Genomic DNA, 20,431 nt, shown 5'->3' on the forward strand with positions numbered 1-20,431 from the left:
TCAAAGTGATGACATAATTTTAAGTAAGCCTTTAATTGGCTTGTTACACTAGGCAACATTACGAAAAGTAACACATTTACACCAGTATACTTGCCCAAGTATTCATCATGCTATCAGCTGTGCTCACAACCAAAAAAAAAATCAGTAAATTTTACGTGGCACATAAAAACCCACTAATAATTGCTATTAAAACATGACAAGGAAACAACAATAATAATATACCTGGTGATGGTGTATGGCTGCCACGAACTTCTGTTGAGGGCCTATCAACAGTTGTTGGTGGCTCATCAACAGTTGTTGCTGGCGTGTGGGTTCGCTCATCAGCCATGCCAGCTGCACTCATGTTGAGAGCTAGAAAAATGGACCCCGTTAGTGGCTTTGAACCTTTAGTGGCTCATTGCATTAAGCAGGGTGACACGAAGCAACAAAACACCTGCACCAGTAGGATTGCTGAAGTATTAATTAAACAACGTAGGAAAAAATATTCACCATTCTAGCGGTTGCCAATGGTGTCTGCGGAAGTTATCACAACAGAGAGCGAGGACATTTATTCATTAAAAATATCCATTCAGTGCTACGAGATGGTATGGCTGCATATGCTCGATCAACAACAGCAAAAACAAAGCAGTGTTATGCGGTGAGCTATATAGATGATAAGAACAATGCAGAAGATATGGCAGATTATCACGCTGTCCACATGCACAGGAACACTGCTGTGCAAAATAAGTGAAGGCAGTTTTACCTAACAACGGCTTTTACAGGTTTTCAAGGTATGCTGGCAAAAATGTATATAAGTGCCTCACCAATTCTTTGTTATAGTGAATTATGTTGAAACTCGAATATTTTTACACACATTGTGCCTCAGCTGATAAGGGCTAGTCAAAATGGCAGCGGGTGTCTGGATCGTCCACATCATTTGCAGTGTCTTCATTCTTCCTTGCATACATGCTACGCAGCAGTGAAGCCGCTGGGATCACTGTGTCACCTTGTACAGATGGAAAATATTAAAACACATGAAATCAAAAACCAGTGCCTCTTTAGTGATGTTAGTTACACAAGTTCCCTAACATTTCACCCTGAAATAGGTGCATATTTGCTTTCAATCAGGCTGAACAACACGAGTGACCCTAAACGGTAGAAAGCATTGTTGCAGCACATCGTTTGCAAATTTGTTAATGCAGTTACTTGATGGGACCGACAACCAGTAGAAATGTGACTACATCCAAGCAGAAATAAAAAAAAAACAAACAGGACAATAGTGACAGACTACAGCAGCTTTTTCGCATTGTAAGTAGGATTTAAATTTTGAATACTTTTTTAAAAGCACCCAAAAACAGGTATGTCCGACAGCCCAGAATAAGCCCCTCGCAGCTAGATTCTTGAGTCTAATCCTGCTGTATGCAGTTGCATATTCCCATGCTATCATGCATGCCATCATCAAAATTACAGCACGTATAACAAAGCCTGCTCTATTCTGTGTTTCATTTACTGGGTAAAAAGAGTTGCACGGTGAGAAGCGGTGCTGCCTTTTGAGCAGCCAGTGCCCCTTGTTAAGCTGCTGCGTAAGCGCATAGAGTGTGCACATGCACAGTGTACTGCCTTGCTCGGACACGAACCACTCTTGCGCTCACTGTTTGAGGCATGTGTTGTCACGTGCATCTCCAACCGCCAATTCACCGGAGATAGAAAGGAATTATAACAAATGTTTCACAGCATTTCACTTGTTACTATTCTGTGATTAGACACTCTGACTATTAAGCTTTTCATTGTGCTAAAAAATAGGTGCCATAACAATAGGTTGTTGTTCCCTTTGAGGTAGTTAAGAAGACGGATAATGAGATAATTGAGGAGCATTCGTGGTGACCGTAATAACGGTGTCATCATGGAATTAACTCCAAAAACTTTATCAGGTGAAAATAGCAATTATCTCGTGCATATCAACTGGAAATAAAAACTTTCAGAAATTCACACATTGACAGATTTAAGTGTGAGTAATAATGTTAACATAAATGTATCATTTGGGGATTTGGAGCCGGCACACTTGCCGACATGTCGCAGATGCAACTGTTGCTGGTGCAGGTACCTCGGCTGCTGGTTTCTGCGACCCACTTCGATGCAGCGGAACGCAGGACACAGCCCTTTTTGTCTGATCCCTGGTCAGCATCTACAGTATCTCGACTATCATCCACACGTGTGCATGGGTTATCATATGTCGTCAGAGGCACGTGTGGCCCGGGCCACGGATAGATTAGCGAGGATCAACCAATCAATTTGCGCCAACAGAACTCACGTGGTGCCGATCAGGCGTATATAGGCACTCAGCACGATGGCTTCGTGGGATTAGCACGATGGCTTCGTGGGAATAAGCTGCATGTGGGAATATGCTAAGACAAAAAGAGAGGATAAGAACAATAAAGTGAAGCTGAATTCTGACAAACTGATTATTAACGGCAGGGCTTTCAGATGGGATGACGAAAAAGAAGAGGTCGTCCCAGTACGCAGGCAATGACAAACTAGAAAAAAGGAGAAATACCGATGTCAAGAACTTGTTGCCGTCATCGTGAACTGCCGAAGCGTAGTTAATAAAGTTGCTGAGCTCTTGGGCTTAATTGAGAGTGTTAACGCAGATATAGTCCTTGGCACAGAATCCTGGCTAAAGCCCTCGATTGCTGATAGTGAGGTGTTTGCGCAAAATTCGTCGTCTATCACAACGATAGGCTCACAGCAGGTGGTGGCGTTTTTTTACTTGTTCGTTCTTGCTTACAGTCATTTGAAGTGTATTATAAGTGCGACGCACTGGAGTCTGTATGGTGCAAGATAATACTGCCGGATAACTTCGCGTGTTTGGTCGGAGTGGTTTATCGCTCGCCGAGCTCAGATATTAGCATAGTGCAAACATTAGATGAAATTCTTTTTGAAGCGTCAGCCCGGACAATACTCCTAGGGGAGATTTTAATCTGCCTGGCTTATCCTGGGGTAATGGTTTCTGTATAAGTGTAAGCGGGCGCATGAACCTTGCGATGAAAAATATCGTCGACACGTTTGGTTTGACGCAGTACGTTACCACACCTACTCGCAATGACGCTATGTTAGACTTGTTGTTTTGTAACTCGCCAAATTTCGTAAATGACGGGACTGTGATTCCAGGAATTAGTGACGATCTTGCTGTTGTTGCTTGTATCCGAAAGAAAGTGTGTGCGAAGTGACCTACGAGTAGAAGGATCTACTTTTATGACACGGGTGACTACGATGCGATTTCTAAAAAAACTTCGTAATTTGTTCTCTGTTTTCGAATGTCTTTTTGAGGAGGGCAATGTGCATGATATGTGGGACAAATTTAAGAATATATTTTCCGAGTTAACAAATGGACATATCCGCAGTGTTAATTCCTCACGGCTAAAAAAGCACCAACAACCATGGGTAACAGCACATATATTAAAACTTATCAACAAAAGGAAGAGGGCATTAGGCGCATTTAAGAAAAACAAATCAGTTGCTCACATTGAAAAATTGAAGTCAATTACCCATGAATATAAGCTAAAGATAGTAAAAGCTAAAGATGATTACTTCACTGAGCTGAGCAACAAAATGAAATCAAATCCTAAAATGTTTCGGAAGTAATTAAAACAGTGTGGCTCAGATTCCTTTGGAAGACAGGAGTTAAATAATAACGGCACGGTAATTACGACTGACGAGGATAAGGCTGCATGCCTAAACAACTTTTTCCACTCGGTATTCTTACCCAAACCCAGCTGTAATAATCATCAAATCATTATAAGCATTTCGCCTATGCTTCATGTCGAGCTTAGTGTTAATGGAATTTAAAAACTGCTGAAGGACGTTGACGAGAGTAAATCTAGTGGTCCAGATGGAATTTCTCCGCGTGTACTCAAGCGTTGAGCGGGGTCAATTTCTATGTATCTTTATGCAATTTTTGAAAGATCTTTAGCGACAGGTACTTTACCACATGACTGAAAAATTGCGCACGTGGTACCGATACATAAAGGTGGGTCTAAAAAAGACGTTGGTAATTATAGACCAATATCGCTTACGTCTATCCCGTGTAAAATCCTCGAGCATACTTTATACAAAGAAATAATAACTCATTTAAACAAGCATAAGGTACTAATCAACGAGCAGCATGGATTTCGCAGAGGGCTGTCTTGCACATCACAATTAGTCGAATTTTATCATAATGTAATATCGGGCGTAGATACTGTAGGACAGGTTGACGGTGTGTTCTTGGATTTTCAGAAAGCGTTTGACACGGTGTCACATTCACTCTTACTGTTTAAGCTTACCACCCTGAACATTGATAAGACTGTTTTTAAACGAATCGAATGTTACCTTTCCCAAAGAACACAAACCGTAGTACTGAATGGAAAATGCTCCGAATACACAGATGTTACCTCAGGGGTCCCACAAGGCTCTGTCCTGGGTCAGCTATTGTTTTTAATTTATGTTAATGATATCTCTGCAGGACTTTCATCTTCTATACGGTTGTTTGCGGATGACTACGTTGTGTACAGAAAAATGTTTGATCACAATGATGTATTAGAACTTCAGAAATACTTATCGCTCATTCATAGCTTGTGTACCAAATGGAAAATGAATTTCAATATAACAAAGTGTGTACATATTTCATTTACCAAAAAGATGAAACCATTTCAGTCACAGTACCATCTGAACAATGTACAGTTGAAACAAGAGAGTACATATAAGTACCTAGGTATAATACTATCATCTGGATGTTCATGGAGGCCTCAGGTTGACATTCTCATAGCCAAAGCTGGTATGACCTTAAATTTCCTTCAAAGAAACCTGCGATGTTAGCATGTGAATTTAAAACGTATGGCATACCTACTTGTATCAGACCGATCTTAGAATACGGTTGTGTCGTGTGGGACCCCACCGAGGTAACCTTCATTGCTGCTCTGGAACAATTACAAAATCGTGCTGCCAGGTTCGTCTTTGGACGGTATGGAAGGGGGAAGAGCTGCACTGCAATGAAAGCTGAGCTAGGATGGGAGTGTCTTTCTGACCGCCGCCAGAAGCAGAGATTAAAATTTCTTTACTGCATTTACTACAATAAAACTGGAATTATTAGAGAAATATACCTACACAACCCTCATTACACTTCAAAACGTTTTGATCATAGTTGAAAAATTCGGGAATACCCAGCTAAAACGAACATGTATGCCAATTCATTCTTTCCTAGAACGATTAAACAGTGGAACAGGCTAACTGAAATGCAAGTAAATAGTGGGAACGAAGGTATATTTTATTCACTGCTGTAAACCCGTGTTGTAACCTGAACGAAGATGTACTGATTTGTGAACCAAATTCTACTATTTGTGTGAACGAAAATGTATTTCAGTTATTTATCTGTGAACAAAGTTGTATTGTGTGTGCGAACGGAGATGTACGTCATTTATTGATGTAACCCCCTGGCTATAACGCCTTTTTGCGCTGCGGGGTATCTGATGAATAAAGAAAAAAATATTTGGCCTCGAATTGTGCAAGTTAATTTGATTGAACGATGCAGATGAGTGCCAATGTTTCAGAGCTTCCTTCTCCACGCCTTATGAAACAAGAAAAAGAAAAAAAAGAGGGGGGATTGTAGCGAGGTTCTTACCAGACTGATTGCTTATCTCTGCTGCAGATTCAGCAGCATAGCACTCCAGCGCGGCGATGTGGCGGTCGTCCCAACTGGCCTGCGCGGTAGGTCTGATCCGCTTAGCAGTGGACCCCAACGCAGACTCTGGCGCGGTCTCTGATGCGGAAGCTGCAGTGTTCTTCGCACGGTGCTTCCGAACAGCGGACCGTGGTGGCCAATACGAGTATTCGGCGGCGATGTCAGCCACGTGCTAGAGAAGTACGTCGATTGCCGCGTATTCTTCTTCTGTTCCCGATCTAGTCAAGCAAACAATCACGTTTACAAAGTTTGGCCACAACGTGGTGGCTTGAAGATAACGTGAAATATACGGTCTACTAACTTTTTTCTGTTTTTCGCGCCATTCCGTATGAAGTGGGCCAGGAGAAGGTCAACGCGCTTTTTAACACTTCGCGAATTAAGTGTTCGCCGCAGCAGCATTGACACTCTTTCAGTGATCGTGTGCCACCGAGAAGCATTTTCGTAAGGGTTAAGTGCAAGAACTTCTTCAAGGATAATTTTATCGTCGGAAGGCGAGTAGCGTGTACGCGGCGCATCCTGGTAGCAGGCCTCGAAGTAGCCATCTTGTTCTTTTATGTTTCTGTTAGGCTCAACTTGACTCGGCTCAAAGAAAAGGGAAGCCGGTAGTGGCAACCTTGGAAGCATCTCTGGCGTTTGGGCGTTTGAGCGTGTCCGGTAAACGCCCGTAAGGCACGCGCATGCGCAGTTCAGACCCGGTAAACCGGTATCCGCAAACGTTTTTTTCCGTATAGTGGTGCGCCCGACAGAATAAAATCCTCTATTGTGTCGGCACCGCCCCCCACGTACACGTACACGAATACACAAACCGAACACGTGTATGGCCCCGGCGATGCTGCCTCCTCCAGCAAATCTTGCTTGAGCGGGGTGAAACGAGTCTGTCTCGCCGCTCAGGGCGACCATCCATTCTTTGTCGAACGGCAGTCGTAGTCTAGGCACCTACGAGGGGCCGTGCCTGGACATCTGTTGCTAATTTGAGCACCGGCCGCTCATCGGTCAGAGACGCACAGCGTGATGGCCCGATGTCCGTATTCGCTGGAAGCTCGGCATTGTGGCTTTTACCGGGGCACGAAGGCGTCGCATGTCGCATCTCTGCGCGGATCCGAAGGACAGTGGTGCTCCGTAGAGTAATTTCAGGCACGCAGCGCCCAGCACATGGAAACAGCGTCTTGGCGCTGCTCCTTAACTCCACCAAATGAGGGGGTGGCCTTTTTTCCGTTCTGACGGCCACGTTAAAAAGGTGGCCCACCAAACGCAACACCATGTATACTCAGCTGCTCAAGGTCATTTGGGTATCCATTGTAGAGATTGTGGTTGCAGACTGGATTTCGAAAATTGCACTGTTGTAGCGAAACAGCGTCAGCAGCTAACGCGAGAGATTATTGAGGACAATCGAACTGCGAATGCTGGCTGATCGATGCATCAACAAGCCTTTGCTTGTTCTTACTAAAAATGAAATTGAGTTTCTGGCTTTGACACAACAGATTGTGAATTTGCGATGAGGTGTCCTGCTGTAACCATATGATGAGATGATGATTGTCTTGCTGTGATGCAATAGGTTGCGCGATTCCGCAGTGATGTTCTGCCACGAGTACATATTTCCAGCGTTTTCGCTAATAAATTTCAGTTGAAGTCAGTTGTCTTTCTGTCCTTTTTTCTTCTGTAGTTACGTAGTGACCCCTCAAAGCCTTGCGCTATTCAAATATGTTGATTCCCAATCACCAGCAAGCCCAAGCATCTGTCTTATCAGGCAATATTATGGTGGGTATTAACATAGAAAGGTTCGTTTTTTTGGCGAAGTGGGCCTGTACAAACTGTATTGGTAACTGTGCCAAAAGGGTTTGTAACAGGGACTATAAAGAGCACTCCTCCAGCTTTCCCACTGTGCTGAATATTTCAGGCAGGCCTGTTTTTTAAAAGAAAATATTATCACCTATTGTAACATTTTAAAACTAATGATATGCTTGTTTTTTGCCCCAGCCCCATGTCGCGGTACGTGCAGGGAGTCACCGCCAGTGTACGGACGTACTGGTGTGCTAGTGGGCTTGCATTAGTAAAGATGGTCTGGGCCCACAGATCCGCCTTCACAGCAAGTTCACCGCTGAGAGCTACGGGGCGATTATAGACGCCGTATTGATTCCGTACAATCTTGACGGCCCGTTCCCGGAAGGTGACCACTGCTTCCCACAGGGCGAGTCACCAATCGACACTGCTCATGTAGTGAGAGAACTTCTTGAAGAGCGTGGTGTCACTATCATGAAATGGCCGCCCCAATCGTCTGAGGTAAAAATAAGCGAAAATGTCTGGGGTTTCCTAAAAATGTCGCTGGCACGCCATCCTCTACACGGGATGGTCGAGAATCGGTTGTTGTCCGCCATCGTCAGCGAGTGGGACGCCCTGCGAGTGAATAAATTGCTCATTGAGTAGCTGTCTGCCGTTCAGAATGAGCGCCCTGATGGCTGTCGCTGGTGGCATGACGAGAATGTCTCACGGGCGCATTTTGGAACTGGTTCGCGAGTCTTGTGATAATAAATTGTCTTCGAAAGGACACACGCTCTCACTTCATTCTCACCTAAAAGATTCCTGAATTTGTTCCCGTTTCTTTTGTCATGTTAAAGCAGAGCATGCAGCATGACTCTTACTGTTTAGTTCTTAATTTTATTTAAAGTCAAATAAAGGCAACGCACATAGCGCGCTAATTGTCGTGTCTTCCTCGTCGATGTGTATTGCGGAGCACACACAATGACGAAGTATTCATGAACACATACAGCACAACAGTGTTTCGAGAAAACAGACAAGACATGCTGTCACATTCTGCTTAGCACCTCATTTTCCCAAATAGGCTGATGAGTGGGCCTTTTGATGAAGCAGCGCCACAAAGACACACGTACAGGCTTTTTTTCCCTAATGGAGAATCTCGGAGCGCGTGTCATCGTGACCCAGCCAGTGCCGCAACCACGCGGCGTCATCTGCTCGCGCGTGCGCAGATGATTCGGGGAAGGAGGAGGGGGGGGGGGGGGGGTTCGAACCACGTCGTCTCCAACGGCCACTCTTCCTTGCCGCATTGCTAGCGTGTGCGCGGATATATCAATGTTATTGCAAGAACTGAGGCGATAATCTGCACCAAACATCGTGCGACGTATTTATGAGTTTGCGCACTTTATTTGTGCGCGTGTTTATGTCCTTTCTGTGCACTGCTTCATAAAAAGGCCATAGAATGACCGCTCCAATAGACATACCTAAATAAAATCGAAAATATCTGGGGCTTCATGGAAATGTCGCTGGCACGCTATCCTTTACACGGGCTGTGCGAGGATCGGTTGTGGTCTGCCATCGTCAGCTAGTGGGACGCCCTCAGAGTGAATACATCGCTGATCGAGTCCCTGTACGCCTTACTGCCATCAAGAACTAGCGCCGTCATCAATGCCGCTGGTTACATGACAAGGTACTAAGTGGAATGCATCATGAGCGGGTCACTAGCTGCTTAGCGAGTCTCTTGGTAATGAAGTGTCATCAAAAAGAAACACGTTCCGACTTTGTACTAACCCGAATAATTCCTGAATTTGTTCCTGAATTCCTGAATTTGTTCCAATTTGTTTTATTGTTTTAAGCCAGCGCACCAGCAGAAACATTACTGTTGAGCTCGTATTTTTATTTGAAATCCGATAAAGAGAACGCACATTGCTTGCTAATGGTCGTGCTTTCCTCGTCTAGCGTACTGCAGTGCACACACAGCGATGACATATTCATGAACACACCGCGTGGTGATAAAGCAAATAAGGTACCCCAGGTGGTCAAAATTTCCGGAGCCCTCCACTACGGCGTCTCTCATAATCGTATGGTGGTTTTGGGACGTTAAACCCCACAAATCAATCAATCAATCAAATAAGGTATGTGGTCAAATACCAGTGCCCTATTATCACAAATCTGAGAGGTTCGCGTTCCACAACGTTCCCAATCAACAACGTTCCACAACGTTCAACCAATCGTTCCAAGTTGGGCAAGTTGGTATGGGAACATTTTAAAAAAGTTCGCTACCATACGCGCCACGAAGGAAAAGAAAAATATGCGTGTGTTCGTCGTTCCTTGTTATTCATGTATTATCTAGCGGTGCAGATATTTCTCGATATGATTAGTGCACACTATCGGCCCAGCACCCGCGTAACAATGATATCCTTGCGCTTGCCGGTCATGCAGCACGCGCGCTGCTGTAGCAGACGACGCTGTTCAACTCCACTCCCTTGAAGCGTCTGCGCACGCGAGATCTGCTGCCGGTGCGCTATTTCAGCGCTAGATGCAGCACGATGCCAGGCTCTCTGAGATTTCCTCCAAGTATGACACATCCTGTATGTAAGGCGCGTAAACACAGAAAAACGTCGCACAACGTTTAGTGCAGATTATTCTTGCACTAAGAATGCTATCCGCGCGATCGACAGCAATGCGGCACGCAAGAGCCGCTGTTGCTGACGATGTGGTTCAAAACTATCCCCCGGAGTCATCTGCGCACGCGTGAGCTGCTGACGTTGTGTGGTTGCAGCACTGGCCGCATCACGATGCCACGTGCTTCGAAATTTCCCCGAAGTGTGAATTAGCCTGTACCTTCGGGTTACAAAGAACACGGATGTCGGCGTCAGCTTGACGAACGACACGCTCCCATTTCGTTTTTCGGTGGTCCTTAGGAAACAAGAGCACTCGCAACATCGGTCCCTTTGCCGCGACAAACTGCCATGCAGTATCGCCAACCGTTACGATTTGCAGCCGTACACACTGCGAATATCGAGTGCACGAAATACCTCATCATATTCTGACACAGAAAAAGACAATCTTCTTGAAAACGTTCGTCGGGCTTGACAATCCATGTCTGTCGGGCGACGAGAGCAATACATCGCTGCTTTTCTTTTTAATGTTTTTGTCAATGATATTGGTAATATCAAGAAGTCGGTGAAAGTTATAATATATTATGATGATGCCACGGCCTTGTTTTCCGGTGCAACTAGGGATACGTGAGTAAAAAGTGGTAATCGTTTCTTTTGTAATATTACATCATAGTCCCCATAAAACAAATTAAAAATTAACCCGAGCAAACAAATATAATATTATTTAGAGTTAGGAATAAGATTCTGGACGTTAAACAATATATTGTTTGTGCAGATCAAAAATAGATGTTGTAGAAGAACATAAAATTCTCGGTGTAACGGTTTCATCTCAATTAAGTTGGGACTCTCACGTAATTTATGTATGAAAAAAACTTTCTTTTACAGGGAGAGCTCTGTTGCATTGTCGAGAAATCCTCCCTCCATAGATTAATATCAGCGTATATTCAACAATGTTTCAATAACACATACAATACTGCTGGCTGATTTAGCTTACTACATTGCAAGGCAACATCAACAGAATATTGCTTTTGCAGAAGAAAGCTGTCCGTCACGTGGCGAACAGTGGTTATTTATCCCAGACATTGACATATTTTCGACAATACAGTGTAATTAAAACACAATATATGTATGAGTTCTACATCCTGCTATAATTTTATATATGTTCTTCTTCATTTCAACAATTTATCGATTCCAGTGCTGCACTTCAACGCAACAGTCACGCTATCAATACTCGGAATGTAAGAGGCTGGTTTATACCGCGCTCTCACGCAGACTGTATACTTCAATCGTTGAAATATAACCTGCCATGTATTCTTAACGAGCATAAAGATTTACACAAGGCAGCGCTAAAAACATTACGTGAAATATTTTTTAATGACTAATGTATTCATACAATTCAATTATTTCTTCATGCTGTACTACATTTCATTGTATACTTTTATGTCACCATGACACCATGCTTTTTCTCGTATATTATGATGATATTGTTTCGTGTAGCTCACTGCCAGAATTATAGGCGTACTATTGCTGTTTTTTTCTTGTACTTTTAGAATTACGAATTGTTGTTCATAATTCAACTCGAGTATTTGTTATTGTTCGTTTGTTATTAGAAATGTGTTCATTCAAAATAATTCTCTTTTACGTTTGTACAAATATTGTTATACGCTTTGTTTTTGTAAATATTTTTTCTACCACGTGTCATCATAACTTGTACGTTTTGGCGCAGATATTTTTATCTGTAACTTGTTGCCATGTAGTTGGTCTTCTGGGCCTTAGTCAATCTGTTTCATTGCCACTTTTAGCCCAGGAGAACATCCAGAATGTAATGTTTTTGTTTAATTCTAGAAAATAAAGAAACAAAGAAACAAAGAAAGAAAGGAAGAAACAAAGAAAGAAACAAAGAAAGAAACAAAGAAAGAGAAGCGTGGGCACGTCTGTGCAGTGGGAAACACCGGTCTGATGTCAGAGCCTGCGGCAGACACAGTTAACAGGCCTGAAATTATCTAGGTGCCATTGCGCGAGCCGGGCGCTGGAACCGGTGCCGTGACAGCCGCTACGTGCGAAAAAAAAGAACAGAACAAATTTGATGGAGCAAGTACATTGACACCCAGTTGTATTTTTGGCTACGATGGGCTACGAGCGTGTCGTGAAGAGCGACATGAAAGGCGAACTGGGCCCCGCAGTGGGGGTCTAGTGGTTCAGGCACTCGGCTGCTGACACGCAGGTCGCGGGATCGAATCATGGCTGTGGCGGCTGCATTTACGATGGAGGTGGCAATGTTGTAGGCCTGTGTGCTCAGATTTGGGTGCACGTTAAAGGACCCCAGGTGGTCGAAATTTCCGGAGCCCTCCACATCGGCGTCTCTCATAATCATATGGTGGTTTTCGGACGTTAAACAACACATATCAATCAATCAAGGTGAACTGGTACGACAGCATGCGCATGAGCACCACCACAGCCGTCTCGTCACTAGATAGCGCGTCGAGGCATTCGGCCATGCGATCTCGTGGTGGTCTGCACACTTGATCACGCCAGTACAATAGCTTCATTATTTTTTTGTCTAGACTGACACTGGTTTGAGGAATGTAGTATCTTGAAATTTTATTTCAAAAAGTTAATTCGAGCGCGAAAACTTGACACGATCACTCACACACGCACACACCCATGCATCAAACACACAGCGCTCACTCGCAACTGATTTATTCATAGCTCGAAGGCTTCAATATATACAGGACACATTGTGCGCACACACACCAAAGAAGGCCAACAGCATACATTATCAAAACGTACAGCTAATCAAAATCATAGCCTTAGTGGAGGGCTCCGGAATTTCGACCACCTGGGGTTCTTTAACATGCGCCCAAATCTGAGCACACGGGCCTACAACATTTCCGCCTCCATCGAAAATGCAGCCGCCGCAACCGGAAATCGAACCCGCGACCTGCGGGTCAGCAGCCGAGTACCTTAGCCACTAGACCACCGCGGCGGGGCGCTCAAAAAACATAGGTGACATCCTGACGTCATCTAAAATTGCTACTACTAACCGTACTGGTTGTAGCCGCTGCAACAAACCCCGTTGTAAAGTTTGTCCTCATATAGAACCGTCTTTAACAGCCACCAGCACTTCTAACCAATTCATTTTCATAATTAGGGGAAGCTTTAATTGTAATTCATCATATGTAGTGTATTTACTTGAGCGTGGCACCTGCCATATGCAATACATAGGCCACACTGAAACCCCATTCAGAATACGTTTCAACAATCACAGATCGCATGCTAAAACCCAACCAAACCTTCCATTATCAAGGCATGTGAACATGCCCGGCCACTCATTTAGTAACCTCAAAGTCACGATACTAGAATCGAGATTCTGCACCAGCCATGATCGTGAACAGCGCGAATCATATCTCATTCATAAATTTAACACTGTTTCAGCTGGAATCAACGAAAGCAAAGAAAAACTGACCTGTCTTTCACTGGATTAAAAGCGATGATGCACTGCTTTCGAATTGTACCACCTAAATCACGCTTTCTATATCTGCCCTTTTTATTTTTATTTTTTATTTATCTTCAATCATTTCACAGTGAATTCCACTATACGTTCACACTATATACGTTCACGAAAAAGATAAAGGATTTTAGCTGTAAAACAGACACATTCAAAAACTCCTTTTTTCCGAGAACAACGCGTGAATGGAATCGACTTCCATCCAATGTAATTGAATGTACTACACTAAATTCTTTTGCTAAAGCATTGTCAGATTATCTGTAATTTTTTCGGTATCTTGGTCGTCACTCCGCTTTTCTAGTATAGCGACTTCTGCAAACTGATATGTGATTGTGAAACAATAATGTTGTTCTGATGTTTTTTTTTTCCTTTTTTGTTGTTGATGTTGCGTGTGTCACATTGTAGCTCTGTTTTGTTTAGCGGTGCACCTCGGTCCAGATTTCTCCTGCTCTTTTCAGTCATGTCTTGTATATTATTAATAGTTTTTATCAGTGTGGGTCTGGCTTGGTACCAAACAGGTTAAAAGTACCTGCTGTCACTTTGTTGATTGCGTAATTGTATATTTTTTGTTTTTATTTTGTTCCCGCTCATTGTTGCGGTTGTTTTGTGGACGTATTTGCGTATGTTCTCGCATTCTTTTATTTGTTCTGCCCGCTCCTGCCAAAGGCCTTTTTTAAAGGCTGGCAGTAAATCTGAAAATAAAATAAATAAAAATAAAAATAATATCACTAAGATTGTTCTTACGCCGCCAAACAACGTCATTACAGATCTACATCTCTTAACTACGTTTGATAAGCATAGTATCACGTCACAATACATATAAGGGAATATTTAACTATGTCTTTAGTATGTATGTACCCTTCTGGTTTTCGTAATTTTTTTTCTTTTTTTCTTTTTTTTCTGAAGCACTTGACATTTTATGATGTGCATTGTAATGCTAACCAGAGCGGATGGCGCTGACCTGTTATTGAAAAGAGCTTTTAAAGCCATGTATGAACTATTAGCACATTACTCTGACGAAGGCTGGTCCACCAGCTGAAAACGTTTAGTAAAGACGCTTCCCCGAAAGTTTCGTCGTCTCTTTCTTGCCTATATATATATATATATATATATATATATATATATATATATATATATATATATATATATATATATATATATATATATATATATATATATATATATATATATATATATATATTGTCAGTGGCACTCGAGTTCACACAGCTGAATTTTCCGGCAGCGTCTCCATGCTTGCTCGGGAAACGCTGCACTGCGTTAACGTGGACTTCGAGCCCTGAGCGCGTCCACTCGACGCGGTTGCCCATCGGTTCAACGAACATTCAAAAAACAAAAAGTGAGCCTTCGAGCCGGGACCGCAGCATAGCAACGCATCGCCAGAGAGGGGAGAACGAGAGCGAGCCGAGACGCGAGTGGCGTCGGACGTATCCGATCGAGCTCCTGCACCGAGTCCAGTTTTCTTATATATGTAACCGCTGCCGATTCACCTGTAACTTAGCACAATACAGTTTTTCTTAAAATTTGAACCTTGCCTTGACTTCATTCATTCGGACATCGCTGACATAGCGCAGCGGACAGGATGTGAATCGACCAAGCTGCATGCGGAGGAAGAAACGACGCCACGAGAAGGAGCGCCGCCGCGCCGTACATCGTCTCGGGACTCCGAAACGACCATCGTCGAAAGCGTGTTCACGACCCTCGACCACAGCACGATGGCCAATGCAACGAAAAAGCAACTCGTCGACAAGCTGAGAGCACGAGGTCTATGGTGCTCCGGACGAAAGGACGAGCTCATCGCAAGAATCATCCGCGACCACATCACTCGCCAAGCCATAGAGCCGACGGACTCGTCAACGAAGGACCAGGCTGCCTACGACGACGACAGGCAGGCGCACCTGGAGACACCGTCCGCCGACAACGCGAGGCTTTGCGCTGAAGTGAGCAGCCTGTGAGCCCAGCTTAACCGTGCGACCTCGAGTGAACGTGAGACATTGCACGAAGCCCATCAGAACGCTTCACTGCCAACGGAACGGGTGACGACTGCAACCCTCGGGCTGCACCATTCCGTCCCTGCTGACATAAAGATGTCCTCGGGTTCGACGCGGCCACCATCACTGAACGATGGCACCAACTAAGACGCGGCACGCCCAGCCGCGCCGACTGTTTCAACGCACGAGGGAGAACCTTCCATGGCCCAGATCCTCGCCGCGCTCGTGAACACACAAGCCCTGCTCACCAACACGCTGTCGAGAGGTCCACCGACGACGAGCCCGATCCAGATTCATTCCACAAGCGACACGTCATCCTCAATCCCCTTGTTCGATGGGACGCCGCAACAAAGTGCTCACGAATTGATTACGCAAGTGGAGAGAATCGCAGCGCTCGCCCACTGGACGCCATCGCTGACGTTGGTGACAGCAGCAAGCCGCTTGACGGGATCTGCCAAGGATTGGCACAGCGCCTACGGCTCACAGTATGACACCTGGGAGCAATAGAAGGAAGCGATCATTCTCCGATTCAAACGAGAGCTGACAATGCAGGAGTTCCTCGAACTGCAGACGAAGCGACGCCTTCAGAGCCACGAGACCATCGTCGAGTACATGTACTCGAAGAACGCCATTCTGAACAAGGCGCCGTACCGTTTAGCAGAGGAAGAACGTATTTCCCTCATTCTCAGCGGCATCGAGGACGACACATGGGCCCACCCACTCGCAGCGCAACTGTGTGGCACAGTAACCGAACTCATTGACAGAGCGGCTTTGCTCGACGCGAGGCGTCGCACGACCTTGTGTGCCGAGAACGACAAGAAACCGTCATCGTCTACAGCGAGCCGTGGTCAGGGTTAGAACCAACGGGTGCCAGCCAGCAGCTCTGCCAACTTGCCGAACGCCAACCCGCGCAGCGATTTCTCGGGAGCTCCACACCCGCGGCCCATCTCTGCTCGTTCGTGCTTCAACTGCGGCGACATCGGTCACCTGTCCCGTGATTGTAGAAAGCCGAAAACGCCAGCAACGATCAAAGCGGACGAGAAACGAGCGAAGAGGGACAATAGTAGCCACGAAACAGGGACTACGTCACCTAGGCAAGCGAACTGTTTTTTTTGCATTCGACGGGCGGCACATTACCAATAGTGTCCGGTACTGCTAACAACCGACCCGTCCGCGTGTGCATTGACAGTGGCGCCAACATATCCATCATGAGTGCCAATGCCTTGACGGACGAAATTCCCACGCACGCATGGGTATCACACGAGAACATTGAAGTTCTCAACCGCAGCATATGCCCAACTCTCACTGCAACGCTTGATGTGACAATGGGCACCACGAATGTGCGACTCGAAGACGTCGTGGTAACGGAACTGCCCAGCGGCATCGACTTGATTCTGGGATCAGACTGGTGAAGAGTCGCGAACGTCGACGTAACGTTTCACACGTCAAACCATGTGACTATCGTTCCAGTCGAGCCCTCCGAAAAATTTTTATCGTCCGAAGTGCCACCCCCGAAACAAGGCACACCACACCGCACCGGGGAAACGCTTATTGCGACGTTCTGCCGGCAATCGGACGAGAGTGTTTCCAAAGACGAAGGGTACGTGCGCCTCAACACAAAGTGTCCCGCACCCGACGAAGACTTCACGAGTATAGTCGAAGACGCCACACGGAAGATAACAAAGGATGCCACTGAGGCAGAGAGGGAACAACTTCACGCAATTCTGTTAAGGCATCACCAAGCGTTCACTTTCAAAGGCGACGCTTTTGGCGTGTGTCCTCACACCGAACACAGCATCGAACTCAGAGACAATATACCAGTGTCATCGAGGCCGTACAGGTGCTCATCGGCTGATCGCAAGTTCATCCGAGAACCGGTGAATGACTACCTCTCCAAGGGCATCATAAGGCCGAGCGAAAGCGAGTACGGTGCCCCAACGATAGTCGTCGACCAACCGCACCACCCGACGACTCCACGAAAAATGGTACACGACTATCGCAAGCTCAACGAGAAAACCATCAACCCTTCTTATCCAATGCCCGTCACGGAAGACGTTATTGGCGATTTCATGCGCGACGGATCGGCTTACTTCACTGTGTTGGACGTGAAGACGGCATTTCTGACTATACGAATGAAGCCGGACGACGTACACAAGACCGCATTCATTACTCCAGACGGAAAGTACGAATACCTTCGAATGGCCTTTGGCTTTTGCAAGGCCCCTCAGACCATGCAAAGAGTCATGCGTCGCACGTTCGATGGCTTACTTAGGACAGCTACGTACATGTACGATGTCGGGCAGGGAGCCACAACAGTGAGGGAGGCTTTGGATTTGCTGAACGAAGCACTCAGGAGAGTCGTGATCAACGGCTTGAAGATGGATCTCCGGATATGCCAGTTGATTCAAGACAAAGTATCTTTCCTGGGTTACGTGATCTTCGCCGAAGGACGAACACTGGACGAATCCAGAGTTACCGCTGTCGAGAAGTTCGAGCCGCATCGCAACGCAAAGAAGATTTACTCCTCCCTGCAGTTCGCTAACCACTACCGAAAGTTCATACCGGAGTTTGCAAAGGTCACGCACAAGCTACGGCACTTTCTGGCGAAGGATGTTCCTTTCGTATGGACTGACGCTCATGAAGCAACCGTCAACGCCATAAAACACGCCTCGAAGAACCCGCCGATTTTGGCGAGCTTCCGCCCAGATTGCCCGACTAACGTTCACGTCGACGCTTCGCAAACCGGGCTGGGTGCGGTGCTCTCTCAAACTCAAGACGGAAAGGAGCGAATCATAGAGTACGCAAGCAGATCACTAAACGAGCACGATCGTGGTGTACACTCTAATATGCTCGAGTGCATGGCGCTCCACTGGGCGATCACTGAGAAGTTTTCGGTCTACCTGAGAGGAGGCCCTCGTTTTACAGTGTTCACGGACAACTTCAGCTTGCCATACCTCGTCCAGAAGGAAGCCAGCAACCGCAGATTTGCGAGGTGGACGCTCGACTTAGCAGAGTACACCTTCGACGTCAAGCACAAGCCAGGACGCCAGAACTCCGCTGCTGACGCACTCTCGAGGCAGTCAGAATTTGCAGAGGCTTTCGACCAGGGCGTTTTGACCCGAGACCTCCACTGCACGCAGTAGTAGTCGGCAAACACAGTCGCCTACGCGAGTTTCAGGAGAGGGATACTGACTGCAAAAGATTTCGGGAAGAGGCCAAGCACAAATCTTCAGACTACGAGATCGAAAACGACATACTGGTGAAGAAATCTCTCGGGGGAGGACGGGTCCGTCGGAGGGTGATCATTCCCGCTGCCCTCCGAAGCAGTGTGATGATCGTTTTCCCCGACAACAACGGCCACCGAGGCGTCGAGAAGACAAGAGACCTGATCCAGCGAAAGTACTGGTGGCCATCGATGAGAAAGGACATACGCGAGTATGTTGACCACACGTGCCAGACTATCAACGCCCGCACGACACGGAATGAAGGTTGCCTCATCCCATGCGATATTTCTACTGAGCCAAACGCGGTGATATCCCTGGGTCACATGGGTCCGCTAAACGAGAAGGGAGACCACATCCTCGTGGGTATCGACCACGCCACGAGATACATGGACGCCGTGACTGTACCAAGCACTTCGTCGATGCACTACCTTGACTTCATGACAAACCGGTGGATTCCGCGATTTGGAGTTCCCAGCGTCATTATTACGAACCACGCCAAGGGATTCGTGAACAAGAAAACCAACCAGTTCCATCACAGACTGGGAATTGCTCATCAGAACTCCCCACCGTACTGGCCACAATCAAACGGACTGATTGAGCGAATGGTAGGAACGTTGAAACAGGTGCTACGCAAAATGCTAAACAAGGACAAATGGCAGAAGGAACTACCCCGAGCAACGCTAGCAATCATCGCCACGAAGCATCGTCACAGTGGCCACAGCCCATTTCGACTCATGCACGGCTACGACCCAAAACTGCCAGGAGAGCTCAACCTCGCCTCAGTCGAGGGGGACATCGACGAGTCTCACAGACTACACGACTTGGCAAGGGGACGTGCGGAGACAAGAGAGAGGCTACTGCAGAGTCAGCGCAAAACAACGGTCCGATACGACAAGAAGCGGCGAACTCCGAGGTTCATAATGGGGGACCTCGTCCTGCTTGAGCTGAGCGCTCGGGGCACATTAGACCCTCGCTATGAAGGTCCGTTCGAGATAACGGCCCTCGTCGGAGGAAACAGGGCCGAGATCCAAAGAGTACCCCACACACCGGGCATGATCAACCAAAAAATCGTCAACGTGGAGAAGCTTCGTAAATATAAGGAGCCGCTCCTAGAAGTTACGAAACCATCGCCATCTAACGACACGCACGCCCGAGGACAGGCGCCATTTTCTGGAGGGCCGTGTCAGCGGCACTCGAGTTCGCACAGCTGAATTCTCCGGCAGCGTCTCATTCTCCGGCAGCGTCTCCGTGCTTGCTCGGGAAACGCTGCACTGCGTTAGCGTAGACTCCGAGCCCTGAGCGCGTCCACTCGACGTGGTTGCCCATTGGTTCAACGAACATTCAAAAAACAAAAAGTGAGCCTTCGAGCCGGGACCGCATAGCAACGCATCGTCAGAGAGGGGAGAACGAGACGAGAGCGAGCCGAGACGCGAGTGGCGTCGGACGTATCCGATCGAGTTCCTGCACCGAGTCCAGTTTCCTTATACATGTAGCCACTGCCGATTCATTTGGACATCGCTTACAATATATATATATATATATATATATATATATATATATATATATATATATATATATATATATATATATTGTGGGCATTTAGTGATCGCTTCTTCATCACC

At 46.2% G+C, this 20,431-nt stretch overlaps 1 protein-coding gene across 1 annotated transcript in view; it reads right to left on the reverse strand.

Moving 5' to 3' along the window:
• LOC119161661 (uncharacterized) overlaps positions 1-20,431 on the reverse strand; it is a 36,181-nt gene that overhangs the window by 3,429 nt on the left and 12,321 nt on the right. Inside the window, exon 2 of the mRNA XM_037414219.2 lies at positions 223-351. Coding sequence (XP_037270116.2) covers positions 223-351 — 129 coding nt within the window. The remainder of the gene's footprint in view (positions 1-222; positions 352-20,431) is intronic.

This window comes from Rhipicephalus microplus, chromosome X (assembly GCF_043290135.1).
Source record: "Rhipicephalus microplus isolate Deutch F79 chromosome X, USDA_Rmic, whole genome shotgun sequence".
In the NCBI taxonomy this organism is placed as follows: domain Eukaryota; kingdom Metazoa; phylum Arthropoda; class Arachnida; order Ixodida; family Ixodidae; genus Rhipicephalus; species Rhipicephalus microplus.